Source organism: Anarhichas minor, unplaced genomic scaffold (genome assembly GCF_050575085.1).
Source record: "Anarhichas minor isolate MPS153535 unplaced genomic scaffold, ASM5057508v1 ptg000071l, whole genome shotgun sequence".
Lineage (NCBI taxonomy): Eukaryota > Metazoa > Chordata > Actinopteri > Perciformes > Anarhichadidae > Anarhichas > Anarhichas minor.
This window is the reverse complement of record NW_027466517.1, coordinates 5,563,220-5,580,760: the sequence shown is the minus strand read 5'-3', so window position 1 is coordinate 5,580,760 and position 17,541 is coordinate 5,563,220. Positions and strand designations below refer to the sequence as shown.

At 43.0% G+C, this 17,541-nt stretch overlaps 1 protein-coding gene across 1 annotated transcript; it reads right to left on the bottom strand.

The window, feature by feature from the left end:
• Positions 1-4,610: 4,610 nt before the first annotated feature.
• Positions 4,611-16,748, bottom strand: LOC142935119 (leucine-rich repeat-containing protein 24-like). The gene is made up of 7 exons (XM_076079254.1): positions 16,581-16,748; positions 14,932-15,018; positions 13,232-13,423; positions 12,915-13,083; positions 12,105-12,367; positions 7,388-7,951; positions 4,611-5,021 (listed from the first exon to the last, which is right to left on the bottom strand). Exons 1-7 carry the CDS (start codon positions 16,746-16,748, stop codon positions 4,611-4,613), a joined length of 1,854 nt encoding a protein of 617 aa, XP_075935369.1.
• Positions 16,749-17,541: the final 793 nt, after the last annotated feature.

The window sequence follows — 17,541 nt, the reverse complement described above, 5'->3', positions numbered from 1 at the left end:
ACTTCAGTCACTCGTTGGAGCCCAACACACACTAGAGTTCTGCACTGAACTGACAAACAGAAAATGAGGTCATTGGACTACAAAGAATAGTGATTAAAGTACTCCTGTAGCAGAAACATGATCCCCGTCAGTGTTCTACTATTATATATGGATATTACTATGTATATTTGTTTGGATCATTATTCCTGCTGCAGATGTTTTAGGTGGAGCTCGTTTTAACTCCTTTATACTCTGTTGTTCAGTTTGGGTAGTTAGGAAGGGTTTGACAAATTATACTAAAGCTGCCATGTAACAGAGTTATTGATTCCACTTACCATCACTGGCCATTATTTACTAATATTACTGTATCATTTAAGTTATTACTAAGCCATATCATTTTCATATTATTTCCTCCTCTATTTCTGTCAATATCATTTACAACTTATTATCATTAGTTTCCCACGGAGACAGTGTGTTGTGTGTCTCATGAGCGGCCTGCTGTCCGTGTCCAGTCTGCAGCACGCTGTCTCCTGGTAGGTTGATCTGTGACGAGCTCCGTCGTGATATCTGTATAAGTTTCCTTTTGTTCGTAGAATTGTGTTTCGATCTATAATTTCCAGAGCAAATGCTTCATTCTGCTGACTTTATTTAGCATTAGTAACATGCTAACAACAGCTAGCGTAAGCATGTGTTCCGCTGCTCGTGACCACGAGGTGGGCTGTGAGAAACCCTGACATCATTCTGCTTCTTACCAGGTGTGCTACCGATATGCTGTCCTGTGAATACACGGCTGGTTTGTGTGCCTGAATTAAAACACAACGCAAAGAGAGAGTACACCGCTGCTACACCAGACACATGTAGTGGAGTAAAAAGTACAATACTTCCCTCTGAGATGTCTTAGTTACATTCCACCACTGATCATAATATTCACTCTTACGACTCACAGCTGCTTTTTATAAAGAGGTGGATTAATATAGAGCAGGATTGAGTTCAGTCTGTTGGTCCGGCCCTCCACAACAGTCCCTGTTTCTCATGTGGCCCCTTGGGAGAAAGAATTGCCCCCCCCTGCTTACGAGCCTGACCGCTGCCTGAGATCTTCGGGCAGGGCCTTACCAACTGTTCCTAATTCACGACCGGTCACTAAAGGGGACCGGGCCTTAGCTGTTCAGGCCCCTAAGCTGTGGAACTCCCCTCCTGAGAATCTGAGGCAGCATCCTCTTTTAGATCTCTTCAGAAGGCTCACTTCTACCGACAGGCTTATTCTTTTACATCTGATGGATTATTTTAATTTAGTTTGATTGTGTTTCTTATTTGCTTTCATGTTTATTGTGAAGCACTTTGTAACTTTGTTTTGGAAAGCTGCTATATAAAGTTATGATTATTATTATTAACCTTATTAACTATCATCAACTGGACACAGTTATATTTTTGTCATGTTAACTGCTATGCCACATGCATCCGTTTGCAGGTGTGACCGTTAATGCACACACACACACACACACACACACACACACACACACACACCAAGTAACACTAACAAGTCTAAGTTATAGTCGGTTATTCTCCGCAAACAAATGCGAGCCAGCAACCTTTAGCTAAGTTAGTTAGCATTAATAAAAGCTCATTTACAGGGCACAGCTTAGCTTAACTTTGAACTTAACACGTATCGTAGCCGACAGCACAAACAACATATATTCACACGATGGTTAAAGACGAGTTAAAGGATGTTTGGGGCTCACTGTCAAACACACGAGTGTCAAAGGAGAGACACGAGCGTCGACAAGTTGTCACAGGAGAAACACATTTGAAATATCTAAGTTTATAAAATACAGTTAATGTTCAACTGCATCTACAGTTCTGTTAGTGTCCTTTCTTATGAACTGGATGTTGAGTGTTGTGCCTGCGATGTTGTCCCAACGAAGCACAGCAGCCAGTCTGTCCCCAGAGGACAGAGGGACGCTCCCACCCGTCCTTTAGTGTTTCTCACCCAGAAACCGATGTGTACCGGAATGAGTTTGATCCTATTCATTTATTATGTATATATATATATGTACACATGTATATCTACAGAGGTCTGTTTGTGTCATGATAACATCGGTGTAATTGTTTAATTCATTCTATATTTACTTGATCAGCTTTTATTCAGAGATTTATATCAAACTATTTACTGTTTTGCACCTTTTCTAGTCTTCCGACCACTCAAAGCGCTTCAACACATTTATCCACATGCAAGGATAAGGTTCATCAGCACGATCTCACCATTCACCCGTTCATCAAACGTTTGTTGCAGCTTCTTGTGGGAGAGAGTTCATATTTCATCGGTGTGGGCTATCTCCCCAAACAACGTTTAAATGCACACAAAGAAACTATCATTACACATAAATACAAATAAAATCACATATATAAATATAAAAGTCACAAATATGTCTAATGCACACACAAAAATGTATTGTTTTAAATAAATGCAAAATAAATCCACACATATATTTAAAAGGATTTGGAAATGTCACTAAAATCATTTTTGGATGTTGTTACATTGATATAAAAACCGTTGAACCTGCATGTACTGCTTGTCTTGTGGGGACTTCTCTTGAAGACTCCACTGACGCTTGATTCACAAATGCATTTTTTGTAAACGGCCAATCCGCTATTTTCAACCAATCACATGAGGGTACACCTTGCTTCGTGCGCAGTGTGGGAACCTGGAACACAGTGGAAGGAAATCTCCTGGAAATAGCTTCGATAGCCGAATGGTCCAAACGTCTGACTTGTGCACCAGGAAGTGTTGAAACAACCAAACGGGTTGCAAGGATCATTATGCAAACAATGCATAATATAATATATATAAATATATATATTGAACTTACAACAGTTCAGACTTTATCAGGTATTTATCTTTCTTCTATTCTTCAAGTTTTATTCAAATAGATTTCAGTCTGTTTTGAAGTGAATTTCTCAGTAATAGTAGTTTATTTATCCTCACACACTAGAATACTGATCGTGTTCAGTATGATATAATAATTCCTATATTACGATAGCCCTGAGAGATCAACACACTGCAAATATGAAAACATCTTCAGCAACTGCACCACCGAGCACCAAGTGCAGCATTAAAGAACTGCAGATAGACAAAGTGTGCTTCAGGGACAGAAAACACAGCAAATACAGAAAGATGATGCAAATAGAGAAAACACAATCAAATACACAACCACAAAGATAAACGTGCTGCAGTAGCAGGTGATGCCAGAGATTCATGTCATTTAGTGGAAAATGAGCTAGAAAGTGTTTACTTTTTGTTTGGCAGATTTTATCATGTGATGTGATCGCAAGTTTTCAGATATTATTGCAGACATGTTAACCGAGCCTTTTGCTTCTTACTTGCCTATGAATGATCTGATGGCTCATATTATATTATTATATTAGCTGCTGTAACTTTCAGAACTGTCCCCAAGAAACGTTCAAGGCACAAATAATTAGCATTGCAGTTGTGTTAGGTTATGATGGCATGAATAATACTTACAAGTGTATACCTTAGTAAAATTCAATTACATTTTATTTATACAGCTCATGGGCTTTTCAATCTGTACAACATACAACATCTTGGACACTAACATCGGATAAAACCTTTAACATGGGACACAAAGGAATCAAACTCAGGAAGAGCAGCTCTCAGGATGCACAGAAGTGCATCACGTGCCATCTGTTACACAATGAATGATAATGAAAGAACAGACGGCAGCTACTTCATGTTTGTGTCTATTTGCTTGTGTTTCATAATTTGCAGTGTGTTTGTCCCTCAGAACCACCGTACTATATAATCATCCTACCAACCGCCTTGTATTCATATTTAAATGACATTTCTTTCTTTCTTTTTGTTCTGCTTCAGTTGAGTGATTATATCCTAACTTGTTTACCTTGCTGAATACTTTCCACTGCAGCAGCACCACTGTGTTAACATTCTTCTTTAATGATGGGAGATTAAGACTCAGATTTAAGATCCTCTCTGATGAATAAATATGTTTCCAAACGTTAAGATAAATAGTTACAAAATGCAGCTGTTGTTGTCACACGGACACTATAATGCCTTTAAATGCTCAACAACCTACAAAGTCAGATTAAATGAAAACATGTCCAGACATTTACAACAGTTATAAAATACACGACTGCTCCTGAAATGGAAGATTCCATGACTTCCCCAGTTGATATACTCACCCAAACTTGAGTCTCCAGAGTTCTATGTGAACCTTTGCACATCATTGATGATTGATTCATGTACAGGATAGTTCAGTTGTGTGCCGCTCAGTACATACCTGAGTTAAATGTGTCTTTAAGTGTTTGAATGGTTATACACCAGCCTACTCACTGCTGTTGTTTTGGCAAGTTCACATAGTTTGTCCATTCAGAATTCCCTTGGTGCTATTGTTTTAACAAGCCCAACTGTGAGCCAGCTATGTGAACCTCCTCCAGTATGACCCCTTCACTTTGGACTTGAATCCTTCCACAGGGATGGGTACTGATGCCAGTTACTGGTAGATTCCAGCAGTGAGCTTGACTTTAAAACGTGACAGGCTTTGCTGTAAACCAATGTTTCACACAGAGAGCCTCTGTAAGGAGTGGATTATCTCCCCCCTTCAGCAGTGGATCTCATAGGCTATCTGGGAGTCCATGAACAGGCCTGTATGATTAAGAAACATCCCTTCTGCCTCTGACGTGATTACAGGCTTGGCTTCCCCTCCCTCCCCCGCCATCCTCCTCATGGTCCGTATGTCGCCATCCTGCTGCTGTTGCAGCTTTTTGTTGGGGGCCAGGGTGGGACTCATGGTCTGGCAAGGCCCAGAGGAGAGGGTGTGGCTGGAGGTGTCAGACGGAACAGGGCAGCCCAGGTTAGTGGTGGAAACAGCTGTGGGTGGAGCTGGAGGCAGCACAGGCTTGGCCCTGTTCAAGACGTACATCTCATGGCCGCGCTCATCACGATACTCCTCCAGCTGGGCAAAGGTGGTGGGGCCATCAGAGTAGTCATTCACGTACAGGATGCTCTCCTCCTGCAGGTTACAATTTACCTTCATCACTTTTGAGTTACAGCAATAATGGAAAACAATGGCACACATGTTCAGTCTAGTCAGTGCAGCAAGATGGCAGCCTCTTCATGGAGTGTTTCTGTTTATTTGTTCAGTCTTCAGCTCACCCTCTCCAATTCAATCTACCAGAGAGGAACTTTTGAACATTTGACAAGTAAACAAGTTGACTCTCAATTCCTCATAAACTAGCCCCCTCCTCAGGGTCTGGGAACAGTTTTTTTAAGGGATAAAGCCCACAATTGGTCAACCCCAGACCTATAGGAGGGGGCTGATCAAATCAAAGTTTGATCAATCAGCCAAAAAAAATATTACAAATCCTCTTTAACAAAATGATATGTCATACCAATAAATACAAAATGAAAGAATAACCCAGTCCTGCTGGACTGCCCAATTCTGGAATTCCCTGATGATGCCGATGCTGCTTCACTGCCAGTAGACGGTGCCCCTGACTAGGGCCCAAGCACTGACCAGTGGTCGGCCAGAAGTGGCCCTCATGAAACTGAAAGAATTACGAGGGCCCAAGCCCCGACCAGAGGCCCTATTGAAACTGTAGGAATTATCCTAATAACGCCAGCAGAGACGTTATTATATTTCTAAGGATTGTTCAGGCCAACGAAGGCCCTTTCGAAACAAGGGAAATAATTATTAGGGCCTGAGCACTGACCAGGGGTCGACGAGGCCCTATCAAATTTGATAGAATTATATTCTTCCTCCAAATGAATCGCAATTCGTGGTGACATATTTTATGACTCGGGTGTAGCATAATGGCTCAATTGCTTCCCCTACAACATTTTAATGAAGCAACATTTATGTTTCACCTACATGTTTGGTAGGCAGATTTAACATGTGGAGACGTGTAAAAAAGTGTCTTGGAGGTCTACAATAAACCCAACAGGAAGTCAGCCATATTTAATTCAATGTGCTATTTTAGGGCAATTTTTGCAATTTCCAGGAAGTGTACTTTGACGAACTCCTCCTCGAGATTTCCCCGGATTGACTTTAAATTTGGTTATTACAATATTAAGACCTATGCAATGCTCAATTGTGAAGCTTTTCAGTTTTTATGGAACGATGTTTCCGTGGTGGCAAAAAAGCGCATTTTGCCATGAAACAGGAAGTTGTTGTAACTTGTCCAATCTGCCCCACATTTCTCATCCATGTGAAGGGTCTAGGCTGGAGGACATCCATCCATCCATCCATTATCCAAACCGCTTATCCTGTTGAGGGTCGTGGGGCGCTGGAGCCGATCCCAGCTAACATTGGGCGAAGGCAGGGTACACCCTGGACAGGTCGCCAGTTCATCGCAGGGCACATATAGAGACAGACAAACATTCACACCTACGGGCAATTTCGAGTCTCCAAATAACCTAAGCTGCATGTCTTTGGACTGTGGGAGGAAGCCGGAGAACCCGGAGGGAACCCACGCTGCAACGGGGAGAACGTGCAAACTCCACACAGAAGGACCACCCGGGATCGGGGGTCGAACCCGGGTCCCTCTTGCTGTGAGGTGACAGTGCTAGCCACTACATGCAAAGAATTACATGCAAATATTGACTTTTAGTCATTGCGCCTAGTAAAAGGAAATGACATGTTTTATTCTTTGATTTACTCCTCCGAGAGGGTCGACCACATGTGTTTAGAGGAGCTGTAAGACCTTGATGATGCTTTATCGTGAAGATAGTGAGTTTGCAATGAACAGCGTAGAAAAAGCCCCGCCCTTTAACCTTCATGTACGTTGATGAAATTTGGTAGGTAGCATGCGGAGACGTACGAAAAAGCCTAAACAGCCAAAAAATGTTTGTTGCAGTCTTTTGGGAGGCATCTTGCACTCAGAAGACAATTCATGTTTCATCGGTGTGGTTGATCCCCGCCCCCTAAACTTTGTAATTGAAGTACTAACCCTGGTTTTGAAAAGTGTTTAACAAAGTTTAACTTACTTACTAGTCTGCAAGTCCGCAGGGTGGACATTTGAATTCAGCCACACACTATTAATGTTGTAGTTTGTACTGGCTGCCATTCGATGTTGCTTAAGTGCCCATATTACTTCTTCTTCTTCTTAACCGCAGTTTCTTGTCAGATAATAATTAATACATTAGTTCCAAAGGGAAGGTTTAGAGTTCTAACTTAGAAGGCTATGCAAACCTGCTTTCACCTGTGTGATGAAATCTGTGTCAGAAAACGATTGTTTCTATATAAAAGAGTGTGTTGTTCTAATAACATATCTACCTCAAGAAGTCCCTCTCACTCATCAGGTTAGACATTTAAAAACATTTTTGTTGCTAATTCAAATAATTTACCATTGAATCTATTACAGACAAACATACACACACCTTCTCAGCTCCATCAGTGTCCTTCTCTCTTTGGCGATGTCGGCTGTAGATCATGGCGACCAGCAGCAGAGCGGTCAGAGCCAGCAGGGAGATGCCTACAGCTATAGCAGTTTGAGTGGCAGCTCCCAGAGCGCTGAAGGCCATGCTGCCTAGTGCGTACAGGGGCTCCCGGCTAACATCTGAGCCCATAGCAGCACCGTGGCTCCTCAGCCTGGGCCAGGAGGGTGAGTATGGCGAGGACACCTGGGACCACGAGGCCCAGATGGAGGAAGAGGAAGTGGATGAGTTGATGGCGAGCTGAAAAGTCACCCTGGCCACACCCCCTGCGTTCCAGGCTTCACATTCATAGAAACCTGCATGAGCCACAGTCACATTACTCAGAAACAGCATGCCACTGCCAGTGTCGGGGTCAAAGCGCTCGCCTTCAGTCTTCTGCAGACTGACTCTGCCTTCCTCTGAGGGTTCCTCTCCTCCACTCATTCCACCTCCTCCTGCACCCAGCTCCTGAACCAGGCCTCTGGGGGAAAGCACCACTTTACCCTGGGACGCCTTCCTCCAGGTCACCTGGAAAATCAGTCAGTGTTTCATGAACAGTTTTTTTGCTAAGAAGGTTATCATCACATAAATAATCAAATGATGTGCTCTCAAGCTAAGTTAAGCAGGGGAATCATGTGACACAGCCACTGAGGTTGGATCCGTATCTCTGAGCTCTTGGTGTGCCTCAACAGGAGTAACACATTTACTGGAATTGACTTAAAATGACAAATACTATAGGTTTTTTGTTATTCCCTTCAAGGACGTTTCAAGGGTGAGAAACTTCATGTAACGATATTCATCAAGTGAGACCTCTCTCTAGAAAAGATGGCGGCTGACCAAGAAAAGCCAACGCTGAAATCTCTCATGAAAGCTGTTCAGGATTCTAATGACGAATGAACCTTTCACATAGACAGAAGACAGCTGACATCCAAACTTCACTGTCACAACTTTAGCCAAGCAGGTTCTGCTGATGTGTATGACTTGAGAGACTTAATGTTAAGTTAAGCAAAAGCTGGAGCGGGAGATGGCATTTCTGAAAGACAAAGATGATGACCTCAAACACTGAGATCTGAGGGCCATGACATAGTCGGATACTTTGAATGTCCTGGAAGGCCTTCCCACTCAATGTAGTGGATGTAGTGAACGTTGACGCAAAAATGATAAAAATGGAAATTTGATAATAACAACGATGAAAAAAAATCTCAAGTAATAAACTTCTTCCAGAAACTGATCTCAGGGCTCTCAATCTACCACTTACCTGAATAGACTCACACACAACAACTTGGGGTCAATCTTGACACTCGAACCGACTTATGAACTATAAGATCATAAATCTTGTGGGACACCACCTTTCTTTTTTTACAAGCATCTACATTCCTGAGGAGCAGCAGGACACATGGACACATCCAATTAAATAAACAACTTCCAGAAACTGAGTTTTGATGCAAAATGATACGTTCCTTAATTGATATGTTAGCATTGGTTCTAATCTTTCTACTGTAGTCATACAAAAGACACACGTTAAATCTCACTGATTCACTAAACATAGTGTGTCTCTATACATTCATCTGAAAGCCTGAATGGAACCAAATCTTAAACAGTGAAAACATCTGAGTTTATAAATAATGGTTCACATTTTGTTCATGATAACCAACTCTGTTTACAATTCTTTCGGTTTTCTGCCATTTAAATTGGATGTTGATGTTTCTGCCTGCAGCTCCTCTCTCAACCTGTCTGTTGTTCTCCCCTCTCTATCTTTATTCAGGGAGGTATATTAAACTGCTTGGTACCGTTCTGCAGCTGAGATAGCCCAGCTTTCAAATATGGAAGAATTAAATATGAAATACTGTGTAAGTGAACTAGTAATAATTCTGTAAAAGAAGGTTCATTTAAAGAAATAAGATAGTTGTTGGATGGGAGTGATTTATTGTTCGCGCCAACTAAACACCGCACCCCTTCCTCAAGAAGATAACAGCAGGACGAATGAGTCAGAAGAAACTCGGCTCTTCTACTCTGGACTTTGAGGCTGAAGGGTGATGGCCAGCCAGACAGAGGGGTGGGGGAAGCGGGCAGTTCTGTCCGCCTGCAGGCTCGAAGACCCACTGTGGGCCAAGACATCTCCATAGGCTGAGAGGACATCCAGCCGACCTGAGATGCAAGAACCTGGTTTCTAATATGCTACAACCATGATTAATAACTTTGAATCCTGCATGCCAGATCTCTCCCTTGTGGCTCTGCTGGTTCTGCCTCTTTTCAGGCCTCGTGTTCCTGACCTGTCGACTACGGCCATCCTGGGCCGTCTGTGTGCCCTGCAGCTCCAACCTGCCATGCACCAATGTGCTGAAGATGTGTTGCAGCAACTATTTAAAGAAAGGGAATTGAAAAGAAAATACATTTTGAGACTGGCAAACATGCCATGCAAAGGGGGATGATAAAATGATTTAGCATCCCACTGAGAGAGAGAGAGAGAGAGAGAGACGAAGAAACACAGTTTAATTTGAACCTACACGATGAAGACAATTATGTCCAGAGATACCAGAGAAAGCCGAACCAACTGCCCCAGAGCAAGAGATGAAAAAATGCGATCCAATTTAACTACTATCATCCATCAAGATCCAAGATGCAGAGATTCCAGAAGAGCAGCAGCCACCACTTCATCCAGCTTAACGTCCCATCTGCCCATCAGAAGCCTCAGGTGAAAACAATATACAATTCCAGATGTGAATGAGTTTGATGTTTCTAGGCCAAATCAACTTGAAGTCAGTTGATAAAGTAATTTGAGTTAATAAGTTAACCTCGGATAGAGAGATGAATGAACAGATACAGCTGTAATCCTAAAGGATCTATCTTACATTTCAACTCGTATGAACTCGCACAATCTTCCCTGCTGCTTCTTGAATGGATAAACATTAATCAAGGATATGAGTCACTGATTCTACCTGGTCACATGCAATCCTTCTCACTTTTCAAACTCTTACACGGTAACCCGAGCCTGGCCTCCAGCTTACATCTAAGCTATTCCATAACATCACTCTCACAAGTCCTGTGCACAAAGAGCCATGCTTAAAGAATCCTAGCCGCTATTTGATGCAGTAATCCTCACATTGCTTGAACCTTAAAAGCTACATTCTTGCCCGCCTTTATCGCCAGCCTCAGATGTTCCGAGTTCTCCGCCTCACACTTCAAGTAATGCTGACCCCTTCCTCCGTAGAGCTTGGACAAATTACTTCCTCCACTACATTTGCCCACATCATAAACATCTCAACTCAGGTCGATCTAGTCTCAAGTAACATGGGGTTTTGGGGGGTTTGCCGAGCCCGGCTGCTATGGCTGATTCCCTATGGAAGCTCCCCCACAACTCATTCGGCTAACCGGACGAGCTACACAAAGTTTAAGCCTCGCATCTCAATCACGTTTACCTTCAATACTGTAAATCTGTTAAATGCTTCTACTTGATGGTGTGGTCCTTGTTAGAGAAGTGTTATATCCAGGGTGGTAGAACCACTGATTCAAAAAGTCATTCTGATTGCTGAATAACATATAAATACTGCCGTGAGACTCGTGATGTGTTATGTTCTACCAGCACTGTTAGGACTGCGTAAATGAAAGAAGTGGGAGTAAATGAGTAGTAGCCGTTGATTCCCCGTAAAGACCCACTGATCAGCAGCTCATGTTTATGCATCAACATTCATAAGGTGCTTTGCATTGACCATTTGTGGTTGAATGCAAAGGGCGGGACGTGAGGCTGAACAAAATGCGCATATTTACAGGTTGATTTGGAATTTGTAAAAGGAGATGCGCACTGGCAGGTGCAAGGTTTTATAAATCTGAATATTTTCTGGCATACGTGCATTTCCTCCTTTGAATGCAGGCAAACATTTAGTGTGGATCCTACTGTTTTATAAATAAGAGCCCTGTGTCACCAGTGTACAGTCTTGTTCCGGGCTCTGTATACTGTACTATTATTAAATATGTAGATGACATCACCATCCTTGGCCTCATCAGCGGGGTGGATGAGTCTTCATAAAGGGAATGGATGAACAAGATCATTTATGGAGAGGACAATGAGCTTGTTCAAAGACAAAACCAACAGAACTTATTATAGCCTTCAGGAGGAAAGCCCCCCCTATGCAACCCCTCATCATCACGGGGATGGCTGACAGTTCCACATTTCAGGGTCTTCACGACAAAAACCTGAGCTCAGCCAAAAACACTGTGGCAACAGTGCAGAAAGCACAGCAGTGGCTCACAGTGGCACCTACATGACCCTACAGGCCTACAGGTGAAGAGAGGAGAGCAGTGTCACCAGTGTGAGCATCGTGGGGTTTGGATACGCAAACCAGGCTGAGTTTGCGTATCTCTTCAACAAGTTATTAAAACTGCAGAGAGAATCATCAGCTCTGACCGTCCTTTCATGGAAACACGATACATCTACAGAGTCTTGACTCTGAGATCTACGCGCACTATTTCCAATGTGCCTGTCCTGCCCTGTAGCTGTGCAAACTGTAATAATACTTATCTGAATCCGATTTTTTTATTTATTTTTACTTTCTGATACAAGAGTTCTTTCACACATCATAACCAAGTGAGCAAACTGCTGCTGGACTACTCTGGATGCTGAAACAAACCAATGTGGAGGAAACTTCTGGAAGTTGTACTTGTTCTTCTTAAGTATCCCTACCTGTGGCCGCGGGTAACCAGAGGCATGGCAGGACACCCTGAGGCTCTCTCCCAGGCGCACAGCTAGCCTCCTGGGCTCCAGCTGCACCAGTGGAGGGATACACACCAAGCTGTTTAGGGGGACCTCCACCAGGCTGAGGTGAGAGAGGCGCGGTGGCTCGGTGCAGACCAGTCGACGTTCTGCAGAGCTGAGCAGCCTCTGGCCCTCCTCATCAATCCAGCTCCTCAGCCAGTGGAGAGCACAGTCACAGCGCCATGGGTTGTCTACAGCAGAGCAGAGCACAGGAGGTTAGGTTGGAACCCCTTGATGCTGAGCCAGTCGAGGTCCTATCACTGGTGGTGGTGGTAGGGAGAGGACATTTCAGAGTACTGAAAGACAATGTTTTGTGAGGAGTGAATACGGTGTGTGTGTGTGTGTGTGTGTGTGTGTGTGTGTGTGTGTGTGTGTGTGTGTATGAGGTATATAAGCAATGTATATGTATTGACAGGAGGGTCATGAATGGTTCTGGACTGACCTATGGAAAATGAGGAAACTACATTGTGACATGACTGGACTAAAGGTTTTGGAGTAACCATACATACATTGACTGCATAAAGAAGTCAGGAATAATGTGAAATAAACTGATTCAATGAAATTATTATTGTTTTATTTGATAACCAGAGTTCAGTCTGCCTGGCTGGTTCAATAGATTTGTAGGAAATGGACATTTTTAGGATAATGCAGATTGCATTTGAATGAAAAGTAGAAAAACGAATAAGTTTTCCCAAGGATGTGCCCCAAACATCATGTATGTCAGAAAGCCAGTCTCACCTGTGATGCGCAGCACCTGTAGGCTGACCAGAGGTCGCAGGGACGCAGGGCCAATGGTGTGAAGATTGTTCCTACTCAGGTCCAGCAGAGCCAGAGAGGTCAAACCAACTAGAGCTTGGTCTGCTAAAATCTCGATACTGTTGTGCTGCAAATGGAGCTCCTGCAGGCGCTGCAGAGACATGGTAAACGGTACATTTCATCTATGGAGCCTCATCTAGGAATGAAGAACACTGCAGTGCTGAGCAGGACATATTGAGTTTATAGTTAAAACATGTGAAACATCATGGACATCATACATGTGCTCTAACATGCCTTACCTGTAAACCACGGAAGGTGTAGTCCAGTAGGCGTGTGATGTCGTTTCCTGCCAAGTAAAGGATGCGGAGATGTTCGAGTCCCTGAAACATGTCAGCTGTCACCAGGTGGACCCGGTTCCCGTTCAGAGCCAGCTCCAGCAACTGACCCTGGTTCTGGAAAGAGCCAGGCTCCACTGCTGAGATGGTGTTGTTCTGGAGGAAGGGGAACATACGAGGGTGACCAAACAAAGATCTTTGCGGCTCAGGAACTGCAGCTTCCACTGCTGATACAATTTGCATATATTTAAATCAGTGCCTCAACTGCTTCGGAGCTGATTCTTCTGTTTTGTTCCTTTCCTGCTGAAACAGACGTCTGACTTTGTTCCATCACGCTTTAGAATCTATTTTTCACCCACATTCAAATATTGAGAGAAACTCTGTTTGTGTGTGTCCATCTAAACATCACATAGAATGCAATGTTTGTGATGTTTGGAGTTTGTTTTCAACTTAAAGGTGAACTCCACTCATGTTCCAGGGAAGAACTACTGCATGTGTGAAGAAGATGTGTTTAGCCTTTAGTGTCTCCAGAGGGAGCTGTGTGAAGTCTAACAAGTGTTCTCAAGTGACTCGCTCACTTGTGATGTGTAGTAAGTTAACCTGTGGTTACTGTATGACCTGTAAACAGTCAAGTTGACACACAGCATGTATCCATAACAATATCACATAGTGTCATGCGTATAAAAGTAGAAGACCACAAGGTGCCGCTGTACCGCGAGGATATCATAGATATAAGAAGTGGACTAAAGCTTAGTTCATACTCGCCGTAGTGAAGCCGGCGCGAGGGGTCCCAGAAAATGACGTAACTACGGCCGTCGCGTGGTGCGCATAGTAAGTGATCGCGCCGCTTGGTCGTGCAACTCTGAATCTTTGCACGTTGCCGCACGTGAGGCGCACGAAAAACATCATTATAGTGTTATGATTCGACCAATACTCATGTTTATCGAGTATAGCTTGAACACACTAGATATGTGTCAATGCATCGTCCATAAAAGTTATCTGTTCAACTCTGTGCTGTCAGCAGACTATATATATAAATATATATATATATATATATTGCACTGTAACTTTACTGTAATGTTTTAAGCTTTAACATATCTTATTGAATGCTGTATTGTAATTATTTTACTCTGTACAGTAGATGTACTGAAACAATACGTCACAGAAATATGTATGAGAAAATTGAAAAGGTATACACAGTACTACAGACAGCAGTGAGGGGAGGCAGTCCCTCATATCTGTGGTCTGAATGTTGAAACTAGCACCTTCATGTGTGCTAACATAATATAATGGAAGTTACTGGCTCCAGGACTAATCATCTGTGTTCTACAATAGTTGGACCCATCTTAACTGATGGAGGAGTAGTGGTTACACATACTTTGCAAAGTGTTCATTCGGTAGTATAATCGTATACTAAATGGCTGAGTACATGGTAATCAATTGCCAACATTTTTTTTTTTTTTTCAAGCATGTTTTCTTTTAAAATCTTCTTCTATTTGTTTTTTCAGTGCGGGATATATTCAGACCTTTTCCTTGGATAAACTGTTTTCTAAGCATTTTTTCTTTTAAGTGGTATTTCTGTTGAATTGATAGCAAATGTACAAATCCCTGGTTCCAAGTCGGAAGCAGTACTGTAGGTGTGTGCATGTATGTGTGCTTGTTACCTGCAGGTACAAGTAGTGCAGGTGCCGGAGCAGAATAAGGTCCTGTCGACGGATCTGACCAATCACGTTGTCCTGGAGGAAGATGGTCTTGACAGAGAGAAGATAAGATGAAGATGGCCAGAGGAAGAGTTGTGGTTAGCACTGGTACATCTTTCAGATGTGATTTGGTGGTGAACTGTATTTCATCATGCTGTTCTTGTGGATTCTGTTATCAGTCTGGATGAGGATAACATCCGTAGTAATCTTCTCTTTCAGTGAAACGGGCTTCATGCTAGATCCACTCTTCCATTCGCAGGGATTTTGGAGAACTTTTCACTAATTTCCTCGTATTTTGAATTTTCTCGAACACAATTTACGAAACAAGGTACAAACACCGTGTGTTCCAGACCTTTAGGAGGAGTCATGTGACAATAGCCTGTTGTTATCCAAACCTACGTTCTTCACGAATGGATTGTACGTTTCATTACTTTGAACACTTAATCAACACCACATCATGTTGACATTTTGCTGTTTAACTGCAATTTGAATTATAATATAATAAAAAATTGGCTATTGTTGCTATTGTGTCTCGCTGACCACTTCTCTCTCTTTGGAGAACTTCATGTGAAATACTTCTCTGACTCACGTAATTATTCTCCGACTCTTCCTTCTCTTTCCTCGTCTCTCCCCCGTGTGTGTAAATCTCACTGGAGTCGGGAAACTTGTCGGAATACCCATATTTGATTGGCTGAGCAGCATCACGAGATGTGATTTAATGTGCATGTGATTGGTCAGTGTGTTTCCTGCACCGCTGAACGAGTGCCGTAAAGGCTGGAAAAGCTGCGCCGGTTAAAAGAGAAGCGCTCCGTCAAAATGTATTAATTCTCAATTATCTATCGGTTTTAGGTCCAGGGTCCGGATACAACGGCGTCTGGGTCTGGATCTGGACCTCGGTCCGCCTATTTGTGACCCCTTCCGTAGCTCATCAGAAGAGAGCATGTCTTTACATGCCGTCCTGACATATGGATGGTTCTTCACTTGCAGGTTTATGGAAGTCTCTGTCCAGAGAAACCACCTCTGTTTTAATGCCTGTCAGCATCACCAGAAGCATGTCTTCTCTCCTCCAGCTCTGTGATGGAGACTTCCTGTGGACTCCTCCCTTTGCACTGATTGATTGTCATTGTGAATGTGTGCCCCGCCCCTGATTGGATCCAACTACACCTCCCCAGTGCAGTTAAACCCTGTGTTCCCCTGTCTCTGTGCCATTTTGTCTTCGCCCTCTGTGTCCAGCTATTTTCCTACTGTTATGTTCCTGGTGTTTGTTGTCTCTGCCTGTTTTTCCTCGACCACATTTCTTCCTCATCCCTGCTTGATTTGTTTGCCCGTTCTGACTGCCTACCTGTGTACTGAGCCTCTGCTGATAAGTGAAGTCGTTGTTTAGGTCGTGCATTTGAGTCATGTTCTTCCTGAGGTTCCACTTGTCGTAACAGCAGGACACAAAGCTTTATCATTGAGGCGTTGATGATGCTAATCACAATTCTCACGAAGGCTCATTCAAGCAAAGGTGGTTTCATAATGTTTCCGCTGGTCGCTTACACAGTTATCTGAAGTTAGAAGTGTTTGCTGAATCTGACGTGGCTCACTCCTATGAGCTCAACATAAGGCCCTACCTGTGTGGATGGAGGAATGTGTTTGGGGACGTCCCTCAGGCTGGTGGACCCACACTCCACAGTGAGGCTGTAGCAGCGACAGCTCACAGGGCAGGAAGGAGATGCTCGACTCGGAGCGTGCAGCGACAGAAGAAGCACAGAGAGAGGAAGCCCCCAAAGCACAGCCATCACATCAATGGACAGGACTGAAGATGAAGAGAGAACAGTGAAGACATAGGTCAGTACTGATCGATACTCTGCATTAACAACTGAGCTCAGCGTTTTGAACGATTAGGGCCAAACAACAAGCAGAGTGACTAATCTCCAAACACCAGATGTGATCAAATACTGAACGCAGGTATGGGTGGAGCAGCTTGCTTGTGTAGTTTCTGGAGTTACCTCCGAAGGCTTGAGCGATTAAACACAACTCAGTCGATAAAAAGAGAGTTGCTCAGTATCTCAGTACCTTGTAGGTTTGGGGGAACTATCCAGAGTGCTGATCTTTGCTTGCTGAACTTAAACACCAACATGTTCCTTTGGGTTCTGTGGTGTTGAGAGTTTGAGTCATTTACTTTTGCACACAATAACACTATTTTGTTGTGAGTCATTGTCCTCTATGTCATAATGCCAAATAAACAAAACTACATTAGACATTATTATGCATAATCATCTTCACTGTTAGTGTGTTAGCGTGTGCCTGCTGATATTAGCTCATGACAGATATTACATATATATATATTACATATTTGTCTGCTAGAGAGCCCTCACAAGTTTATTTTTCAATGTAAACTCTTAGTTACCTACATAACTTGGTCACAACTTTTTGATGACAAATAGTTTAACAAACAGAAAGAGAGTGTGTGTGTGTGTGTGTGTGTGTGTATGCACACGCAGAATATGTACACACTGTTGCTCACAATTCTTTACAAACCACATTTAAGAGATCCTTATTAACAATGTTTCATTATTTGTTTATGTTAAT